The sequence below is a fragment of the Micropterus salmoides genome, unplaced genomic scaffold (assembly GCF_014851395.1).
Source record: "Micropterus salmoides isolate LMB-PRFRI ecotype aquatic unplaced genomic scaffold, ASM1485139v1 Ms_hic_scaffold_14, whole genome shotgun sequence".
In the NCBI taxonomy this organism is placed as follows: Eukaryota; Metazoa; Chordata; class Actinopteri; order Centrarchiformes; family Centrarchidae; genus Micropterus; species Micropterus salmoides.
In genome coordinates, this window is record NW_024040485.1 from 20,257,221 (window position 1) to 20,275,867 (window position 18,647).

Here is an 18,647-nt window from a genome sequence, read left to right on the forward strand (position 1 = left end):
ATTCTTAAGAAGACCGCACATAATCATGAAGCAGACTCAAGTTGAAATCACAAAGATACTTACTTTTCCTTATCTTCAAATGGCAGATGTCACATTTTGCAATGAAACATTTCCTACATTTGCTTAGGTTTTGGCAGAGATAACCCAAACATGGAGTGTTATGTCGTTGTCATATGAGACTCATACCAGCACAGGAACCCCTCTGCTCAAAGCAGATGAGAATCTAATAGAAACACTCGAGGACAACCAGGTGAGTGTGGCAACTATGCTGATTCTCCCAAGCATGTGATATCTAGTTCATTTTAGTGGTTAAATGCTGCTGAATCCTTTTTGGTGTAGGTACATCAGGCTCAGGGTTAGATTTATTATTATTTATTTCATTTTGAAGTGTTGTTTTATACCAGTGTAGTGCTTTCATTCTGTTGGACTCCCTGAGGTAACTGATGAGAAAATGCACAGAAATAGGGGCGTGCTGGTATAGTTTTTAATATGATTTAAAAAATAATGTCATGATGTTGGCAATGTTCCAAGTGGTTAACGTAATGACGCCATACCGTTACATACTACAACAACAAGCATGGCTAAAAGCGAAAGTAACTTTTCACGGTGGAGGAGTTAGTTCCTAAAAGAGGGAGCGACTGCAGTAGTAGAAAGTGGTTTGGTTACAAAAAATCAGATGTACAACAAACCATGGTGAGGTAAGAAGTGCAAGAAGACTGTAACAACAAAATGGGGCAATACAGCAAACTTATCTCACCACCTCAAGCAGACGCACCAGGTTGAGTACGAGAAGTGCCAAAAATCCTACGAGGAGAGCTCAACAGCTATTGTTGAGTTCTAAACCCCAAAAATACTATTTTATATCATCAAGAATATCATTATAGCAAAAATACCCTGAAATATCGTGATATTATTTTACACAAAAATATAATAAATGGATATTAATAATTACATTTTTCTCAACATACTGTACTTTAAATATAATGCTCCTCCTTTTATTTCTCTTCAGGTGCAGCTGCAGAACATCCTGATGAGTAAGTACATAGAGTATTTCCAGGCAGAGGTCAGTGGATGGCAGCGGAAGCTGATGGTGGCTGACCTGGTCATCTCCTCCTGGATGTCTGTCCAGAGGACATGGGCCCACCTCAACAGCATCTTCACCAACAGCCACGACATCCGCTGCCAGCTGGCCAATGATGCAGAGCGCTTCCAGGGTATTCACACTAACTTCCAGGTAACACATAATTCATATGAGCACTATGCATCCATCTCACCATAGCCTTATATTTTCTCTGATTTACTCCTCCTTTTCTCACCCAGAGCTTGATGACTGAGGTGGTGCAGAACAGTAACGTGGTAGAGGTGACCAACCAGCCTGGCTTCCTGGAGAACCTGGAGACCTTGCAGCAGAGGCTGTCTGTGTGCGAGAAGGCCCTGGCCGAGTACCTGGAGACCAAGAGACTCACATTCCCCAGATTTTACTTTGTCTCTGCCTCAGACCTGCTGGAGATTGTCTCCAAGGGAACACAGCCCAAACAGGTGACAGGTTATAATTTAATTATGTTTTCCAAGAAAGAACAAAGAGATAGTCAGCACATTGTACATATCAGTCCAATATATTCTTCAAACTGTGTCTTAGTGTTGTGGTGTAAGAAATAAGAGATGAAGTGCAAATTTGACATTGACATTTTTTTCGTTTTCTTAAATTCCAGTCAAGAGATTACTGTAAACACCATGACCTTTATCTGTGTGTGCGTGCATGTGTGTGTGTATGTTTTCCAGGTGACCAGACACTTGCTGAAGCTGTTTGATAACATAGCAGATCTTCGCTTCAAGGGCTCAGACAGCAGTGGAAGAGGGGAGGAGGATGGGGAGGCAGTTGCTATGGGAATGTACAGTCGAGAGGGAGAATATGTTCTATTCTCTGAGCCATGTGTCTGTGAGGGGCAGGTATTAAAAAACAAATATGAATAACTTTCTGTTTATACAGTTGTTATGTGTAATCATTTTCATGCCTTTTTCAAATATATAGCATGGAATTATAACTATTTATTATATATCTGTTTGTCTTTATTTTTGCACATTTTGTGTCTTACTTCAGGCAGAGTGTTGGTTGAGTGCATTAGAGAGCACCATGCGCTGTACCGTCCGAAAGGAGATCCAGGAGGCCATAGCAGCCTATGAGGACAAACCACGAGACCAGTGGCTGTTTGACTACCCTGCGCAGGTATGATAATGTACAGTCTGTAGAATGGCCACTTTAACTTTATTAAACACACTTGTGATTTGTTGTCGGCCTTTGTCTATTTTCCCTTCATAGGTAGGGTTGACTGGCAGTCAGGTGTGGTGGGCCACAGATGTGGGCATTGCCTTTGAGAGGGTGGAGGAGGGATTTGAGACAGCTCTCAAAGACTACAACAGAAAACAGGTGGAGCTATAAATCCAGAGCAAGGTATTGTTGGAAAGGTGAACTTCTTAGTTGTTTTGTTCTGTTATGTTTGCTGAATTCTGGTTTTCTAGATCACGCAGCTGAACTCACTGATCCACATGCTGCTTGGAGATTTAACTCCTGGAGACAGACAGAAAATTATGACTGTCTGCACCATTGATGTCCATGCTCGAGACGTGGTCGCCAGTCTCATAAGTCAGAAGGTAAGACATTTGTTGAATGAGGCGTAATGCAAGCAAGAAAACCTACCTGATGGTGTTGCTGTATGTGTCTCTTAGGTGACAACAGGCCAGGCCTTTGCATGGCTGTCTCAATTACGCCATCGCTGGGATGACGAAACCAGACACTGTTACATTAACATCTGTGACGCCCAGTTCCAGTTCAGCTATGAATACCTGGGGAACACTAACAGGCTAGTCATCACTCCACTCACTGACAGGTACAGATATATGTAGCGATTTATGCTACACCAATACACATTGTACACATTATTAATAATGAGTATTTTAAAGAGAGAGTGGGTGAAGACAGACATTAGTAATGGACTCCCTTTCCTCACCAGCTACAATCAAAGTGCCCCAGTCAAGCTGTGTAGTGGTTGAAAGTAGTTAGCTCCCATGCAAATAGGTATAAATGTGAGTCTAAAGAAGGAAGTGTGTTTTGTAAATCTCCTGTGATCAAATAAGGGCAATAAACACAAACACGGAAGTCTTATATCTGACCACATTGTATATCATACACCAATACATGCATACATTATTAAATTGTTTCTTCTATACCACATTTTTAACAAATACACCATTAAATTAAAATTGTTGCTATTACTTTGGTTACTGATGTTTTTAATGATTGGATATCTCTCCTACCTCTGTTAGGTGTTACATAACCCTGACCCAGTCCCTCCACCTGACAATGAGTGGTGCCCCCTCCGGCCCAGCTGGCACCGGTAAGACAGAGACCACCAAAGACCTTGGACGCTCTCTGGGCATCATGGTATATGTGTTCAACTGCTCAGAACAGATGGACTACAAGGTAGCGTGGACTGCACAGATGTTCTCCTTAGTGTCCATTGAAGTCATATGTACTCCATATTGTCATTGATATCCATTCCACCCTTCAACTCACACGCTCGCTGTCTCCATTACGTTTCTTCAGTCCATAGGTAACATTTATAAGGGTCTGGCTCAGACAGGCGTTTGGGGATGCTTTGATGAATTCAACAGGATCTCAGTGGAAGTGCTGTCTGTGGTAGCTGTACAGGTCAAGACTATACAGGATGCTGTACGCAACAAGAAGCAAAGGTAGATGATGGAGTTAATGACATGCATTACAAACTATCCAAATATTTAGTCATTCATTTGAGATTTCTACAGACCTATTTATTAATCTGTATTTGGTACGGTGTGAATGTAGGTTTCACTTCCTTGGAGAGGAGATTGAGCTGAAGCCAACAGTGGGGATCTTCATCACTCTGAACCCAGGTTATGCTGGCAGGGCTGAGCTCCCAGAGAACCTCAAGGCTCTATTCAGGTCTGATATAAACAGAGAGAAAGAGGAAATTATTTGTGCAAGAGTTAACAAATGTCAAAAACAGCTAATGAATAGCTGGTTTGCTGACTGTTCAGGCCCTGTGCCATGGTGATCCCAGACTTTGAGCTGATCTGTGAGATCATGTTGGTGGCAGAAGGCTTCATAGATGCTCGTCTGCTGGCACGCAAGTTCATCAGCCTCTACACTCTTTGTAAGGAGCTGCTGTCCAAACAGGTACATTAAACCACTTTCTATTTTATATACAGGACACTAAATATACTGTACCTATTCATTTAGCTGTTTCAGGATAAACGCTTACTATTTAGAAAGCTAATATGAATGTTAAAGCAATGAAAAGCAAGTTCTGTTATGCCAGAACAAGCACTCTCACAACAGTCATAGGAAATATAAAATAAACATCTACAGATCAAAAGACTGCTTTTGGTTCATCAAAAAATTATGCAAGTAGGCCTCCTATATTGAAATGTGGTTTGGTAATGCATCTGATGCTGGTCTTTTGAGTGGCTTTCAAAACATAATTAATTACCACACCCGTGTTATTCCACTTTTGCCAACTCTTCTACGCATGGTAAACATATATGGACAAAAACAACAGGAGCTCCAAAATGCACTTTCGTCTTTCTTCCTTATCATTTGTTTCTCTTTGCACTGATCATTGTGATTGCACTGTTAAAATGATGTATTGGAGGATAAAAATACTAATAAAAATGTGACATATTATGGTCTTTGCTTTCATGACTTTGATAGTTAATTCCCCTTATCCTGATATTATAGGATCATTATGATTGGGGTTTAAGGGCTATCAAATCAGTCCTGGTTGTGGCTGGATCGCTGAAGAGAGAGGAACGGAGCAGACCTGAGGAGCAGGTACGCGTTAATCTGTTGCCATGTGTGGATGGATGCTGTCATTCGCACTGAAGCATCATACATTAATTGCGTGCAATCATCTGCCTTGTAGTTTGTTCAAATCTTTCATTTCCTGCCTAGGTGCTGATGCGGGCACTGAGAGACTTCAACCTGCCTAAGATAGTGACCAGTGACGTGCCGATTTTCCTCGGGCTCATCAGTGACCTGTTTCCTCAGCTGGACGTGCCTAGGAAGAGAGACCCTGAGCTGGAGAACGCTGTTCGCCAGTCAGTTAGTGACCTGCGTCTGCAGCCTGAGGAGAACTTTATCCTTAAGGTGCCTCATTTTAACATTGTGTCAAAATGGAAGTGCTCTTCATCTCTGTTTCAGTAGCATTACGAAGAGATTTTGGTTTGTCTTTTTACTGAAAAAAGAAAGGAAGAACAATGCTTCTGTTCTTCTATAAATGTATAACATAATCAAACACAGTTCATCACTGTGTTTACAGTTATTTATACTTGAAAATTGCAATGACTTAGGAGGATACGCAGTACTTAATTCATTTCAGAACATGAATGAACACATACATAAGGAGATCGGAAGGTCGGCGGTTCAATCCCCGGCTCCTCCAGGCTGCATGTCGAAGTGTCCTTGGGCAAGATACTGAACGTGTGTGAATGTTAGTTTCTGTTTGAGCACTGAGGCTCAGTGTGTGAATGGTGAATGCAATGTAGTGTAAAAGCGCTTTGAGTGGTCAGAAAGACTAGAAAGGCGCTGTACAAATACAGAGTATTTACAAACATATATGGTACAAATAAAAAAAAATGTGAATGTGTAACTAATAGTATTTCTGTGATCAAAATTCCAATATAATGCAATGTTTGTGTGTCTGCAGGTGACCCAGTTGGAGGAGCTGCTGGCTGTCAGACACTCTGTGTTTGTAGTAGGCGGACCAGGGACTGGAAAGAGCCAGGTTAACTTCTGTATAACTACCGAATCCAATAAATCACATACGTCCAAAGAAGGTTAAAGTCAAGGGCAATTCAAGGGCAACTGGACTTGGTTGAAGATACTAGAAGACGTTTCGTCCCTCATCCAAAGGACTTCTTCAGTTCTGCCTGTTTTGGCAATTTTATTTTTAAAGCCACTTCTAACCATTGGCCTCATCCCCAAACACATACTGTACATTTTCAGGTTGCAATTATACTGTTAAGCTTGTGGATTTTACTAGACTGTTGATTTATTAAAACATAGAACGTGTATCAAACAGATCCCAAAACAGCCTTTGGTTGACACTGCCCTGAGGCAGAGAAGGCAAGGAAGAGTTGATTGTCACTGTTCGCATATCTATGAACTATCTAGAGTGATAATGAGGGAGTCGCTTTTATGAAAAGACGGTGCATAATGTGTCATATATTTGTCATGTTTATTCATCAGATCTTGAAGACTCTCCACAGAACCTATGTACACATGAAGATGAAGCCCATATGGAATGATATCAACCCTAAAGCTGTGACTACAGATGAGTTGTTTGGATACCTGCACCCTGCTACAAGAGAATGGAAAGATGGTGAGGGGCTTGAGGATTATACAAGGAATTTAATAAGATTTAAATGATGATCAAGGGAACCAGATTTTGGGTCATTTCTCAAGCAGGAGCTATTTTGGTGCCAAGACCATAATTTATTCCTAAGCCTTTTGTCAGAAATAATTAGAATTTGTTAAAGTACTTTTTTCTGGTTCAGAGTTAGCTCTCTTAAATGGTTATGATATAGAATAATTTGACTATGATTCTGTTACATGACTTTTGATCAATACTTTTAATATACTGTATATGTATCCAACGAAGGTTAAAATCAAGGGCAACTGGACTTTTCCATTCCTTGCATTTATGGACTACCCAAGATACACAAAGAAGGAGCCCCACTCAGGCCGATTATCAGCAGCATTAACTCGGTCACCTACAACATTGCCAAACACATTTCTACCATTTTAGCTCCATTGGTGGGAAACACGCCTCACCACGTCCAAAACTCTATTGACTTTGTAAACAAAGTTTGAGGACTAAAACTGGATCCAGATGAAACCATGGTATCCTATGACGTGACTTCTTTGTTCACCTGCATCCCCACCATAGAGGCAGTAGAAACCGTTAGGAAACGGCTAACACAAGACAACACCCTGGACAACAGAACTAGACTCAGCCCTGACCAAATCTGCAAATTACTTGACCTCTGTCTAAACACCACCTACTTCCAGTACAACGGTGGATTCTACAGACAGAAGCATGGCTGTGCCATGGGCTCACCGGTATCCCCGATTGTGGCAAACATCTACATGGAAGAAGTGGAGAATAAAGCCCTCAACTCCTTCAGAGGAACAGCACCGAGCCACTGGTACAGATATGTGGACAACACCTGGGTCAAAATTAAAAGCCAGGAAGTGCAAGCCTTCACAGAACACATCAACTCTGTGGACAGTAACATCAAGTTCACATGAGAAGATGTTCACAACAACAGTTTGGCCTTCCTGGACTGCGCTGTACACATTGAAGAGGACAGGAGCCTGCAGATTGGTGTTTACAGAAAACCCACACACACAGACCAATACCTACTGTTCGATTCATACCACCCACTGGAGCACAAGCTAGGGGTCATGAGAACAGTGCACCACAGAGCGGAAAACATACCAATAAGCCAGAGAGAAGGAACAGAAACACCTGAAGGAGGCACTTACAGCCTGTGGATACCCTAAATGGACCTTTGTGAAAACAGCCACAAGATCCAAGAAGAACAAAACTACAGGGGAGGAGGAAAAGAAGGTCAAACGCAACAACATTGTGATTCCATACGTGTCTCAGTATCAGAGAAACTCAGGAGGATTTTCAACAAACATAACATCCCTGTGTTTTTTAAACCCAAGAACACACTAAGACAGATGCTGGTACACCCCAAAGACCGCACACCCAAACACAAGAAAAGCAATCTAGTGTATGCGGTCCAATGCAGTGAGGAATGCACAGACCTGTATTTTGGGGAGACTAAACAACCACTACACAAACGCATGGCTCAACACAGAAGGGCCAACTCCTCAGGTCAAGACTCTGCAGTCTACTTACATCTGAAGGACAGAAGACACTCGTTTGAGGACCACCAGGTGCACATTTTAGACAGAGAAGATGGATGGTTTGAAAGAGGTGTCAAGGAAGCCATCTACACCAGGGTTGAGAAGCCGTCATTGAACAGGGGAGGGGGTCTACGTCTACAATGCTGTCCTTTCATCACTTCCCAGGAAACTCAACAAACGTAACCTATTGGCCTCAGGTGAAGATACCAACGATGGTTGTTCAGTCTTGGCCACAGGTAGTCTTAACGACTGTAACGACTGTCGTCACAGCAACAAGGAACACTAACGAACCAGCTGTATCGATGACCCTGGCCAACGACTCCACTGAGGTTAATTGGCTGAGTTTCCCTGCCAGTCAGTCAGAACTGAAGAAGTCCTTTGGATGAGGGACGAAACGTCTTCCAGTATCTTCAACCAAGTCCAGTTGCCCTTGATTTTAACCTTCGTTGGATAACTATGACCTGGATGACTGAGAATCTTCATAGACAATATACTGTATATGTGTATACATTAGTAATGGGTATCGCTACTCGATACCTTTATGGTATCGACCGAAAAAGCCCAGTATCGAGTAGAATCAAAACGTCTCCAGTCAAACCAGTACTTCATTTGATACTTTTTGTAACCAGATTGTGGCAAAAAATTACTATTTGTATGGTTTTGCTTGCAGCCAAACACGCAAGCAACACACCGAAAGAAAGAGAAGAGCACGTCTTTTTTTTCCTTATGTGCCTGCACAATAAACTGTATAAAAAAAGTCCATATGTGATTTTAACAGCCGCCCACCTTCGGCTGCAGTCTCAGGCATGTTCGTCACTGTTGCAAGTTTATCACCACAAGTTTGGCATTCCGTTGGTTTCATCTTCTGGTATCATTTAACATTTCTCTGTATGTTTTTATTTGCTATTCACATCATTTGTCACTGATCAATACCTGCGTTCCATCATATCAATTAAATGCTTTGTGGCGCTGCAGCGATCAGCTGATTTTACTCACGGAGCCTCTGGCTGCAGCTGCAGCTGCTTCATGTGTCGTCGGTTTGATTGGCTGGACGTGCAGCCTCTCTTTACCTCTGTTTGTGTCTTTAGTGTAGTTAAGTGACTTGTTTAAAGAGACTACTCGTTTTATACTTGTGACTGTAAGCAATACCTAACCGTAGTATACATACTGTGTATACTATGTGTTTTACCCTTTACCCTTTAGGTCTGTTCTCGTCTACCATGAGAGAGCTGACCTCGGTAGGCCATGATGGACCCAAATGGATTGTTCTGGACGGGGATATTGACCCCATGTGGATCGAGTCACTCAACACAGTTATGGATGACAATAAGGTCAGTGTGCATGTTTGTTTTCTGTCCTGTTTTCCATTCCTCTAATGCTGGATTGTGACCCAAATTGACCCAAAGCCCAAAGAAATATTTGTACATCCATTTTTGTGGCTGCTGTTTATTTTTGAACAAATGCTTTAGTTCCACAAAACTCATCTGTCCAGGTTCTGACTCTTGCCAGTAATGAAAGGATCAGTTTGTCGTCCTCCATGCGTCTGCTCTTTGAGATCTCTCATCTGAAGGCTGCTACTCCAGCTACTGTGTCCAGGGCAGGAATACTCTATGTCAACCCACAGGACCTTGGCTGGAGCTCGTAAGACACACACTCTCACACACACACACACGTAAAATCATGCTTATTTATTCAGTTTTCTGAAGTTGTATTTTGGTTAGCAGTGCTGTCATTCCTGTATTTCCAGGTATGTGACAAGTTGGATAGACACCCGGCAGGCCCAGTCAGAGCGAGCCAACCTCACCATTCTGTTTGACAAGTATGTGCCGTCCTGCCTGGAACAAGTCCGCTGCAACCTCAAAACCATCACTCCCATACCAGAAAACAGCATGGTGCAGGTGAGAACACACAACGTCTCACCTACACGCCACAGAGTCTTAATCCCTTTGTCACATATCTTTACATCATGTCTGCACACTGTTATTCAACCAGATATTGAATTTCTATGTTGTATTCCTGGCCATTGTCAAAAGATCGATCTGTTACTATGTGTTGTTCAATTAGATGTTATATTTTATGTGTTTTGGTCTATCAGACACTGTGTTCCTTGTTGGACTGCCTGCTGACAGAGGACAACACTCCTGCAGACTCTCCCCGAGAACTTTATGAGATCTACTTTGTCTTTGCCTGTGTCTGGGCATTTGGAGGGGCTCTCTTCCAGGATCATGTGTGTGGTGACTAATAACAATAATAATAATAATAATCTTTATTTGTAGAGCACTTTTTAAAAACAAGTTACAAAGTGCTTTAACAAGTGTAAAGACAATAATACCCAAGAGACAATAATATAAAAACAATACATGATAAAAGCATGAAAACATTGAAAAGACTAAAATACACGTTTAAGATAAATATAAAATTAGTAAAATACAATAAAATAAAAGGGATAAAATAAAGTCAAATAAGATCGGGAAAGGCTCTCCTATAAAAGTATGTTTTAAGAAGGGACTTAAAAGAGTTCACTGACTCAGCCGACCTGATTTCCTTGGGCAGGTTGTTCCAGAGCCTCGGGGCCCTGACAGCAAACGCTCTGTCCCCTTTAGTTTTCAGTCGAGACTCTGGAACAGACAACAGACCTCTGCCCGAGGATCTCAAGGTACGTGCTGGTGTGTATGGGACTTCCATACACACCAGCACGTACCTTGAGATCCTGACATCCTGAGACTAAATGTTCTGTTCTGTGCTAGCTCCTTTTTATTGCAGTATTTAATGTTGTCGATAATCAGACGATTCAAATTATGATAAACAAATCTGATTCACATGTAAATAATTATTGTTATAAATTCTTATATATTTTGTATATCTTGTCACCAAATCAGCAATGCAAATCCCTACTACTTGGCCATAAAGCTGATTCTGATTATTATATCACATTATTTTATGTTATTCAGCTGAATGACTATCGTGCTGAGTTCAGCCGCTGGTGGTCTAAAGAGATGAGAGCGGTGAAGTTTCCTTCCCAGGGCTCCGTCTTTGACTATTTCATTGACTCTGAGATGAAAAAGTTCACTCCCTGGAGCGAGAAGATGGTGCCATTTGAGCTGGAGCCTGATGTACCATTACAGGTGTGTACATGATGTGTGTGTGTGACTGTGTACGAATAACAGAATTTCTGCACATTATGTTCGCACTCATTATTTGCCACATTTTGGACAAGCCCTTTCCATCAGATCATGCGATGTGTGTTTCAGACTGTGTTGGTCCACACTCCAGAAACCATTTGTCTGACCTACTTCGTGGACCTGCTGCTCCAGAGAGGCAAACCTATCATGTTAGTGGGCAACGCCGGTGTGGGCAAGACCATCCTCGTGTCTGATAAAGTCGCCAAGCTGAAAGAGGACTACATGGTGGCTAAAGTCCCTTTCAACTACTACACCACATCAGCCATGCTGCAACGTAAGAATCACAGGAATGTGACTTTGGCGGGGGGGGTATAGCAGTGCTAATTGACAGTTATTGCAGAATGTATTGGAAGTGCAAACATCATACATAATAGATGTAAATGTAATGAATTTGGCATTGGGATGACAATAATTTCACATTTTTGATCAACAGTGTTGCCAATTACAGACCTTCCCTTTCAACCCTTTTTTCAGATGTCGTTGCTCTTTATATTTTTTTAGATATTTGATATATTAATGAGCACATTATGTGAATAAAGAAAATCCCGGCTTCAATAAGATTCTGCCTGTATCACAGCGTATTGACATCTCGTTGCAATACCGCACTGCTTTTGACCTTTAATATTGCCTGAAATAAATAACATTTATTGCAATACGAGCTTTTACTCTGACTCTCTGAACTTTGAAATTGTTTTTTTTTTATTATTTTTTTTTTTATTCTCTTTTCCTGGTGCAGACTGCATTTTTAAATCCATAAATGAGAACCTCTTTTGTGTTATTCACGCACTGGCTATGTTAAATGAGTCACTTGCTGTGAGTCATTTTCATCGACTGTCTTATACAATATATGGACTTCAGGTGTCCTGGAGAAACCCCTGGAGAAGAAAGCTGGTCGTAAATTTGCTCCTCCTACCGCTAAGAGACTCATCTACTTCATAGACGACCTCAACATGCCAGAGGTGGACGTTTATGGGACCGTCCAGCCGCACACACTCATACGCCAGCACCTTGACTACAGCCACTGGTAAGACTAAGAAACAATATATTCGCAATTAGCTAATTGAATAAATCTACAGTACAGTTAAACATCCACATCTGTATGTAAACACACAGTGGATACCAGCAGTGGATACCAGCTGTACTGAATTAAATGTTTAGATTGGATCTAAATATACAAAACCTTTCTAGGTATGACAGACAGCGACTGGTACTGAAGGAAATACATAACTGCCAGTATATCACCTGTATGAACCCAACAGCTGGAAGCTTCTCTATCAACCCCAGACTACAGGTATAGACATTCATGCTCACATACACACACACACACACTATTATCTAAAAGTACTATTATCACCATTACTCTTTCTACTACAATTACTTAATTATCTTTTTAAGCATAATTTATCATGTTGCAAATTAACAGAATGGATTTAAGTAAAAGCAAGAAGCAAGAAAATTTGTCCTAGAGTGTCCTAGAAAGCTGATGTGAATTTATCATTGTTTTGTTTTGGGAGGGTTGGTATATTTGAGTCTGTATTTAGTTTGCTATATGTGATTTTTGAGCCTTAGTTCAGGCAAGCTCTCAGTTTTAATGGCAAGTAATTTTTACATCTCTTTACTCCTTTCAGAGGCATTTTTCAGTGTTTGCGGTACATTTCCCTAGTGCCGATGCATTAGCCACCATCTTCTCCAGCATCCTGTCAGCTCACTTCCTTCAGGGAGGATTCAGCTACGGGGTCTCCCGCTCAGTTGGAACTCTCATACAGGTGCATCTACTACTATTGGTCTTATCAGCCACTCTGTTTGTCTGTTCCAATATCTATCCAACCATTTCTACATCTATCCATCTTTTTGTTCTGCTGACCCAGGCAGCCATTTGTCTGCACCAAAAGATCAGCCAGAACTTCCTCCCTACAGCCATACGCTTCCACTACATCTTCAACCTGCGAGACCTCTCTAACATTTTCCAGGTAACACACACGCAGTCAATCAGATACAAAATACTAAAGATCATTACGTGAAATGATTTATGTCTCCTTGGTAAGACACTTGGATGAATGATGTTTAATTTCGTGAATGGGATTCACAGTTAACAGATGTATGGGTCAAGTAGCTATAGTTTCCAGTGGGATAATAAGTGGTTGCTGAATGATTAAATACCCATTTCAACTGTCAAGCCACACATACTGTATATCTGAATCTCTATCAGTCAGTGAGATACCTGTTTGTGGGGATGGAGTTGCCAATAAACTAATACTTTAAACGTCAAGTGTGTGTAACTGAATCACATCATTATTTATTCGATGTATGTTGGTGTGTAGGGTATCCTGTTTGCCCTGCCGGAGAGTATCCGCTACCCCATGGACCTGGTACATCTGTGGCTGCATGAGAGCTCTAGGGTCTACTCCGATAAACTGATGGAAGAAAAAGATGTGGAACTCTTCAACAAAATCCTGCTGGACACTGGCAAGAGATATTTTGAGGTAAGAAACAAGGAACATACAGTGAAAATGTTCAATAGAAGGCAACAAATGCTTAATTAAAACAGCAAGCCCTTGTGGCACATCCAAGAATGTGAAAAACAGATTTGATGTTTCCCGCTAATTTGTAGAGCTTCTCATAAAGTATGACAAACCGATTAACTGAAAATAATTGGTCTATTTCTAGCCAGTGAAGGGCAGTTAAACTGTGGCATGTTTAGTAATTTGGTGCTTTTCTGCCAATGTTCTCCAGGGAATAGATGAGTCCATCTTTATCCACCAGCCTTTGGTGTATTGTCACTTTGCCCAGGGAGTTGGAGAGCCTCGCTATCACCAGGTTCAACACATTCATATACACACAAGCTATTCAGAACTACTCTGATCTGGACTCCATAATGCTCCTTTCAAGCATCTATTTATTCTTTATTAACTGTGGTAATAGAATAGGTGAGTTTAATTGTTTTTGACTTTGATCAATTTAGTATGTGGATTATCCATAGCTCACATATTCAGAGACCTTATGGCACAAATTCTGCTGTCATGTTTAATCTGTCAAGACAGTAAATAAGGATGAATGCACTGTCATTAGCAAACTAATTCCCTTTCTTTCTGATAAGAACTTAATTTCATTATGTATCTGGAAGTTAACACATAGTTACTTGGACACTGCTGCCCTTATTCAAAGGAACCACTGAAGAGTTAGTTTATTTGCCCGTCTTGTCAGGCTTCAGACTGGGAGAAACTCCAGAAGACGCTGGCTGATTCTCTGGAGCATTATAATGAGCTGCATGCTGTCATGGACCTGGTACTGTTTGAAGAAGCTATCCAGCATGTGTAAGCCACACACACTCACAGATACACATTCACGCAAATTTCAATCAAAGGATCAACACAGAATGAGCACTTATGTCCACCAGACCATACACACACTATTAATTCTGGTGTTCTGTTCAGGTGTCGTATCAGTCGTATCCTGGAGGCCCCATATGGTAACGCCCTGCTGGTCGGGGTTGGAGGCAGTGGGAAGCAGAGTCTGTGTCGGCTGGCTGCCTTCCTCAGTATGCTGGAAGTTTTCCAGATTACTTTGCGGAAAGGCTACGGCATTAATGACCTCAAGGTAAACACACATTTACACACGCATACAAAAAGTAATTCCACCTCAAGGTAAATTATAAATAATTCCACTGTTTGTCAGATTAACGTTTATATCAGAAAGGCTGAGTGCTGAGGCAGGAATACAGAGTGTGGACCCAAAATGCAGACAGTGGCGAGGCGGATGCAGTTCAGAAAGGTTTATTATGATAAACAGGCTTATGTATGAGCACATGGTGAGAGTCCAAACAAAAGGGAAATCCAAAGGGAACAATCCAAAATGAGGGAACAAAGCTCAGACAGAACACTCACAATCTATGATGACACCACAAGGACTGAACACAACTGAGGGCAATACATACAAAGGCACACCACACATACACAAGAAGGCAGGGCAATTAAACACAGGTGAGATGCATTGGAAATCAAGGTAGACAAGAAACAAAGCTATACTTAAACACCAAAACAAGACAACCTAAACAAGAACACAGAGATAAAACGGAAATGGACATTTAACAAAGTAACAGAAAAACACCACACTCAAATCCAAGGTCGTGACAGTTTAGCATTGTTCTTCTCTTTCCAACTTTCGCTTGACTTATTTGATGCCATATTTATGTGTTCTTTGTCCCTCTCCTGCAACCATTTCTCTCCAGAGTGATATAGCTGCGTTGTATATAAAAGTGGGGGTGAAGAACATTGGTACAGTGTTCCTTCACACAGATGCCCAAATTCCAGATGAACGCTTCCTGGTGCTCATCAACGATATGCTGGCCTCAGGTTTGGCTACACTGAAATCCTGCTTTAGTCTGTAAAAAGGTACTATTATCAGATCTGAAGAATAAGCATACCTTCTTCTATCAAAGACCTTTTTTGTGAATGTGTAGTGTCAAAGACTTTCAGAGCATAAATTCAACAAATTGTTGAGTGAAAATTTCAAGAGGCAAATTTTGTCTTTGACACTTTGTACGCAGGTTAGGTAAATGTTAGAGTAGGGTGAAACCACACATCAACCAATATGTATTAATGAATTATATTTTTTATTAATGGGGTGGTGTATGGATGATGAGGCTTCAATCCCAGGTTACACTTGCTAGTAGAAGCACTTTATAGGATGCCACAAAATTTACAGATTTTACTACACTTTGGGCCAGATTTACTAACTTCCCAAATAAAGAGTACTAAATTGCATGTTCATTCTAAAATATTGCATGTGCAATTGTAGCACCTGTTAAGGGTGATCAACTAAGAATTATTGTGTAGATGACAACAAGTGCAAACACAATGGAGGTGGCAGTATTTAAATGAGGGTATTGCGTTATTGGTTTCCACTATGGAGAGTCGTGAGGGAAAGCAGCTACTGCATAAAAACCTTGGTTTGTTTCCTTAAGTACGTCCCAAGTATGTGGAAATCGTATGCACCTGCCCATCCTGACTGAGACTTTACTAAATACTTGGGAGAGCACACCTGAAAAACTGCTTTGGGAAAGCCCAGCAGAAACAGATACAGTAAACTGCAATGACCCAGACGCGAGGAAATTAAGGCAGATTGCTCTTCGTCCAGCCAGAGGGAACAATCACCGACCCCCTGTACACCCCATTCCCTCTCCGATACCTACAGTGGGTTGTGTTGCTATTACGACCGATGCGCTATGAACAGTTGATGATCGTTCCCTCTGGCTGGATGAATTTTATGCATGATCCATGCACTACTGCAGCTGGGGGCCCTCCGCAGTGCCACGCAACTTTCTAAATTTTTCCATCTCACGGAGAAAAGAAGTCAGGTCGAAACAAAATTTTCTTTATTCCCATGAATGTTAATACTACAGTATTGCCAAAGCATCAAGGAAAATACAAAAACACTATTCAATTTATATAGATCATCAAATAAATAAAATAAAATAATTGTATTTCTATATATTGGGTTTAGAATAATATTATCTAATATTGTTAATTTCTCTACGTCTTCTTTCATCGCGGCTGTGTATCCTTCTGGCAACAATAACAGCAGCCATCTCTGCGCAACACTTGACGGTTTGCACCTTCCTTTCAAACGTATTAAATGCAGATGTTGTTGCACTCACATGCAATTGCTTTTAGGCTTCTTAGATCACATTGCGTGTAGCAAATAAATATATTTGCATGTTACCCGCCCATTACTTTCCACAATAAAATTGAAAAGTCCCAAATTGCATATTCATTAAGGCAGAAGTAATAAATGAACGACAGGTGCTATCTTGCACTTTTGAAAGATGTAATTCTCCATGCACACTGTTAGTGGATCAGCTTACATGTTAATTTGCTGGTGATATCAAGTTTTCACACCTTTTTACTCACGCAAACCTTTAGTAAATCTGGCCCTTTAATTTTAAAAAGTGTTTTTTATGACCTTTTGATTTTTAGCAGCTAGATAAAAATACACTGACTGTCAGTGAGCAATAGATATGAACCCAAGAGGCATCAGAAACTCCACTGAACAGTGCTGAATTCTGTACTCACATTATACTGTAAATAGGAATAAATACACACTTCGAGCTAACATTGTAATGTATGTGTTAATTAGGGGATATTCCAGACCTGTTTAGTGATGAAGAAGTGGATATGATTGTGACATCGATCCGTATGGAGCTGAGAGGATTAGGACTCATAGATTCCAGAGACAACTGCTGGAGCTTCTTTATTGAGCGGATACGAAGACAGCTCAAGGTCTTAAACATTACTTATGTAATATTAAGAGTAATATGATACCTGCTTGCTTTATTAAAACACACTTTCCTATAGATTTAAAAAAATATGTCTGCCACCACGCTTTTTGTCTTTTAGGTCGTGTTGTGTTTCTCCCCAGTCGGGTTCACTTTGCGGACCCGTGCGCGTAAGTTTCCAGCTCTGGTGAACTGTACAGCAATAGACTGGTTCCACCCCTGGCCTCAGCACGCCCTGCAGTCTGTCAGCTGTACTTTCATAGAGAAGATACCTGGACTGGAGGTGACAGCACATTCGACTAGCATTTATATTGCACTTTTTTTACATATTGAATATTTCATTTTATCTTTTTCCTCTGGTTTTGGGGAATTTAAGAATAGAAAACGTATGAATTATTACTTAATGTGGAAATGTAGGTAGTGTGCCAGTCAGATCCATAAATATTAAACAATGATTGTATGGCACAATTTAAGTCTCTTAAATAATTTGGTTACTCTAACCATTGCCTGCCAGTATAATAATTCCCTAAATCCCTGTGCATGTTTATCCTGTACAGCCAAATGTGCGTGCATCTATCAGTGAGTTCATTTCCTACGCCCACACCAGTGTCAATGAGGTGAGTTATTGCAAAAGCGCCGTGGCTGATAATCACTCCTGACACCTTCTCTGTCATCATCTCACGGTTTGTTGTTTATCCACACTGTACAGGTGAGTGTCAAGTACCAGCAGAATGAGAAACACTTTAACTACACCACCCCAAAGAGCTTCCTGGAGTTTATGAAACTGTATGGCAACCTGCTGGGAAAAAAACGCACAGAGCTGACCCAGAAGATGGAACGGTTAGAAAACGGCCTACAGAAACTGCAGACGACTGCCTCACAGGTCAGACAATATGTGATATACTGTATAAATGCAGGCAACCATCAACTATCTTCTTTGTCTGTCTATAAACTATATTCTCTCAATCTGTTGTGCCATTTTCTTTATATTTTGACCGGTCTCTTCCTGTCTGTCTTGCTCAGGTAGAAGATCTGAAAGCCAAGCTAGCAGTGCAGGAGGTAGAGCTGTGGCAGAGGAACACAGATATAGAGGCTCTCATTGCTAAAATAGGACAACAGACTGACAAGCTTAACCAAGAGAGAGCTGTGGCGGATGCAGAGGAGCAAAGGGTAAGGGTAAATGCCACATTCATGCCAATACTTGATTTTACAGTATATG

The 18,647-nt window shown here is 41.1% G+C and overlaps 1 protein-coding gene across 1 annotated transcript in view; it reads left to right on the forward strand.

Annotated features, from left to right (window-relative positions):
- Positions 1-18,647, forward strand: part of dnah9l (dynein, axonemal, heavy polypeptide 9 like) — a 45,864-nt gene that overhangs the window by 14,092 nt on the left and 13,125 nt on the right. Inside the window, exons 27-62 of the mRNA XM_038718215.1 lie at positions 128-250; positions 1,010-1,234; positions 1,321-1,539; positions 1,783-1,950; positions 2,102-2,227; positions 2,321-2,428; positions 2,521-2,652; positions 2,728-2,888; positions 3,325-3,481; positions 3,605-3,750; positions 3,863-3,979; positions 4,075-4,213; positions 4,775-4,867; positions 4,988-5,182; positions 5,742-5,819; positions 6,284-6,416; positions 9,176-9,303; positions 9,465-9,613; positions 9,720-9,870; positions 10,068-10,199; positions 10,924-11,097; positions 11,224-11,428; positions 12,013-12,178; positions 12,343-12,445; positions 12,783-12,920; positions 13,023-13,124; positions 13,476-13,637; positions 13,888-13,971; positions 14,359-14,468; positions 14,589-14,751; positions 15,383-15,506; positions 17,290-17,432; positions 17,550-17,711; positions 17,986-18,045; positions 18,138-18,311; positions 18,452-18,598. Coding sequence (XP_038574143.1) covers positions 128-250; positions 1,010-1,234; positions 1,321-1,539; positions 1,783-1,950; positions 2,102-2,227; positions 2,321-2,428; positions 2,521-2,652; positions 2,728-2,888; positions 3,325-3,481; positions 3,605-3,750; positions 3,863-3,979; positions 4,075-4,213; positions 4,775-4,867; positions 4,988-5,182; positions 5,742-5,819; positions 6,284-6,416; positions 9,176-9,303; positions 9,465-9,613; positions 9,720-9,870; positions 10,068-10,199; positions 10,924-11,097; positions 11,224-11,428; positions 12,013-12,178; positions 12,343-12,445; positions 12,783-12,920; positions 13,023-13,124; positions 13,476-13,637; positions 13,888-13,971; positions 14,359-14,468; positions 14,589-14,751; positions 15,383-15,506; positions 17,290-17,432; positions 17,550-17,711; positions 17,986-18,045; positions 18,138-18,311; positions 18,452-18,598 — 5,097 coding nt within the window. The remainder of the gene's footprint in view (positions 1-127; positions 251-1,009; positions 1,235-1,320; positions 1,540-1,782; positions 1,951-2,101; positions 2,228-2,320; positions 2,429-2,520; positions 2,653-2,727; positions 2,889-3,324; positions 3,482-3,604; positions 3,751-3,862; positions 3,980-4,074; positions 4,214-4,774; positions 4,868-4,987; positions 5,183-5,741; positions 5,820-6,283; positions 6,417-9,175; positions 9,304-9,464; positions 9,614-9,719; positions 9,871-10,067; positions 10,200-10,923; positions 11,098-11,223; positions 11,429-12,012; positions 12,179-12,342; positions 12,446-12,782; positions 12,921-13,022; positions 13,125-13,475; positions 13,638-13,887; positions 13,972-14,358; positions 14,469-14,588; positions 14,752-15,382; positions 15,507-17,289; positions 17,433-17,549; positions 17,712-17,985; positions 18,046-18,137; positions 18,312-18,451; positions 18,599-18,647) is intronic.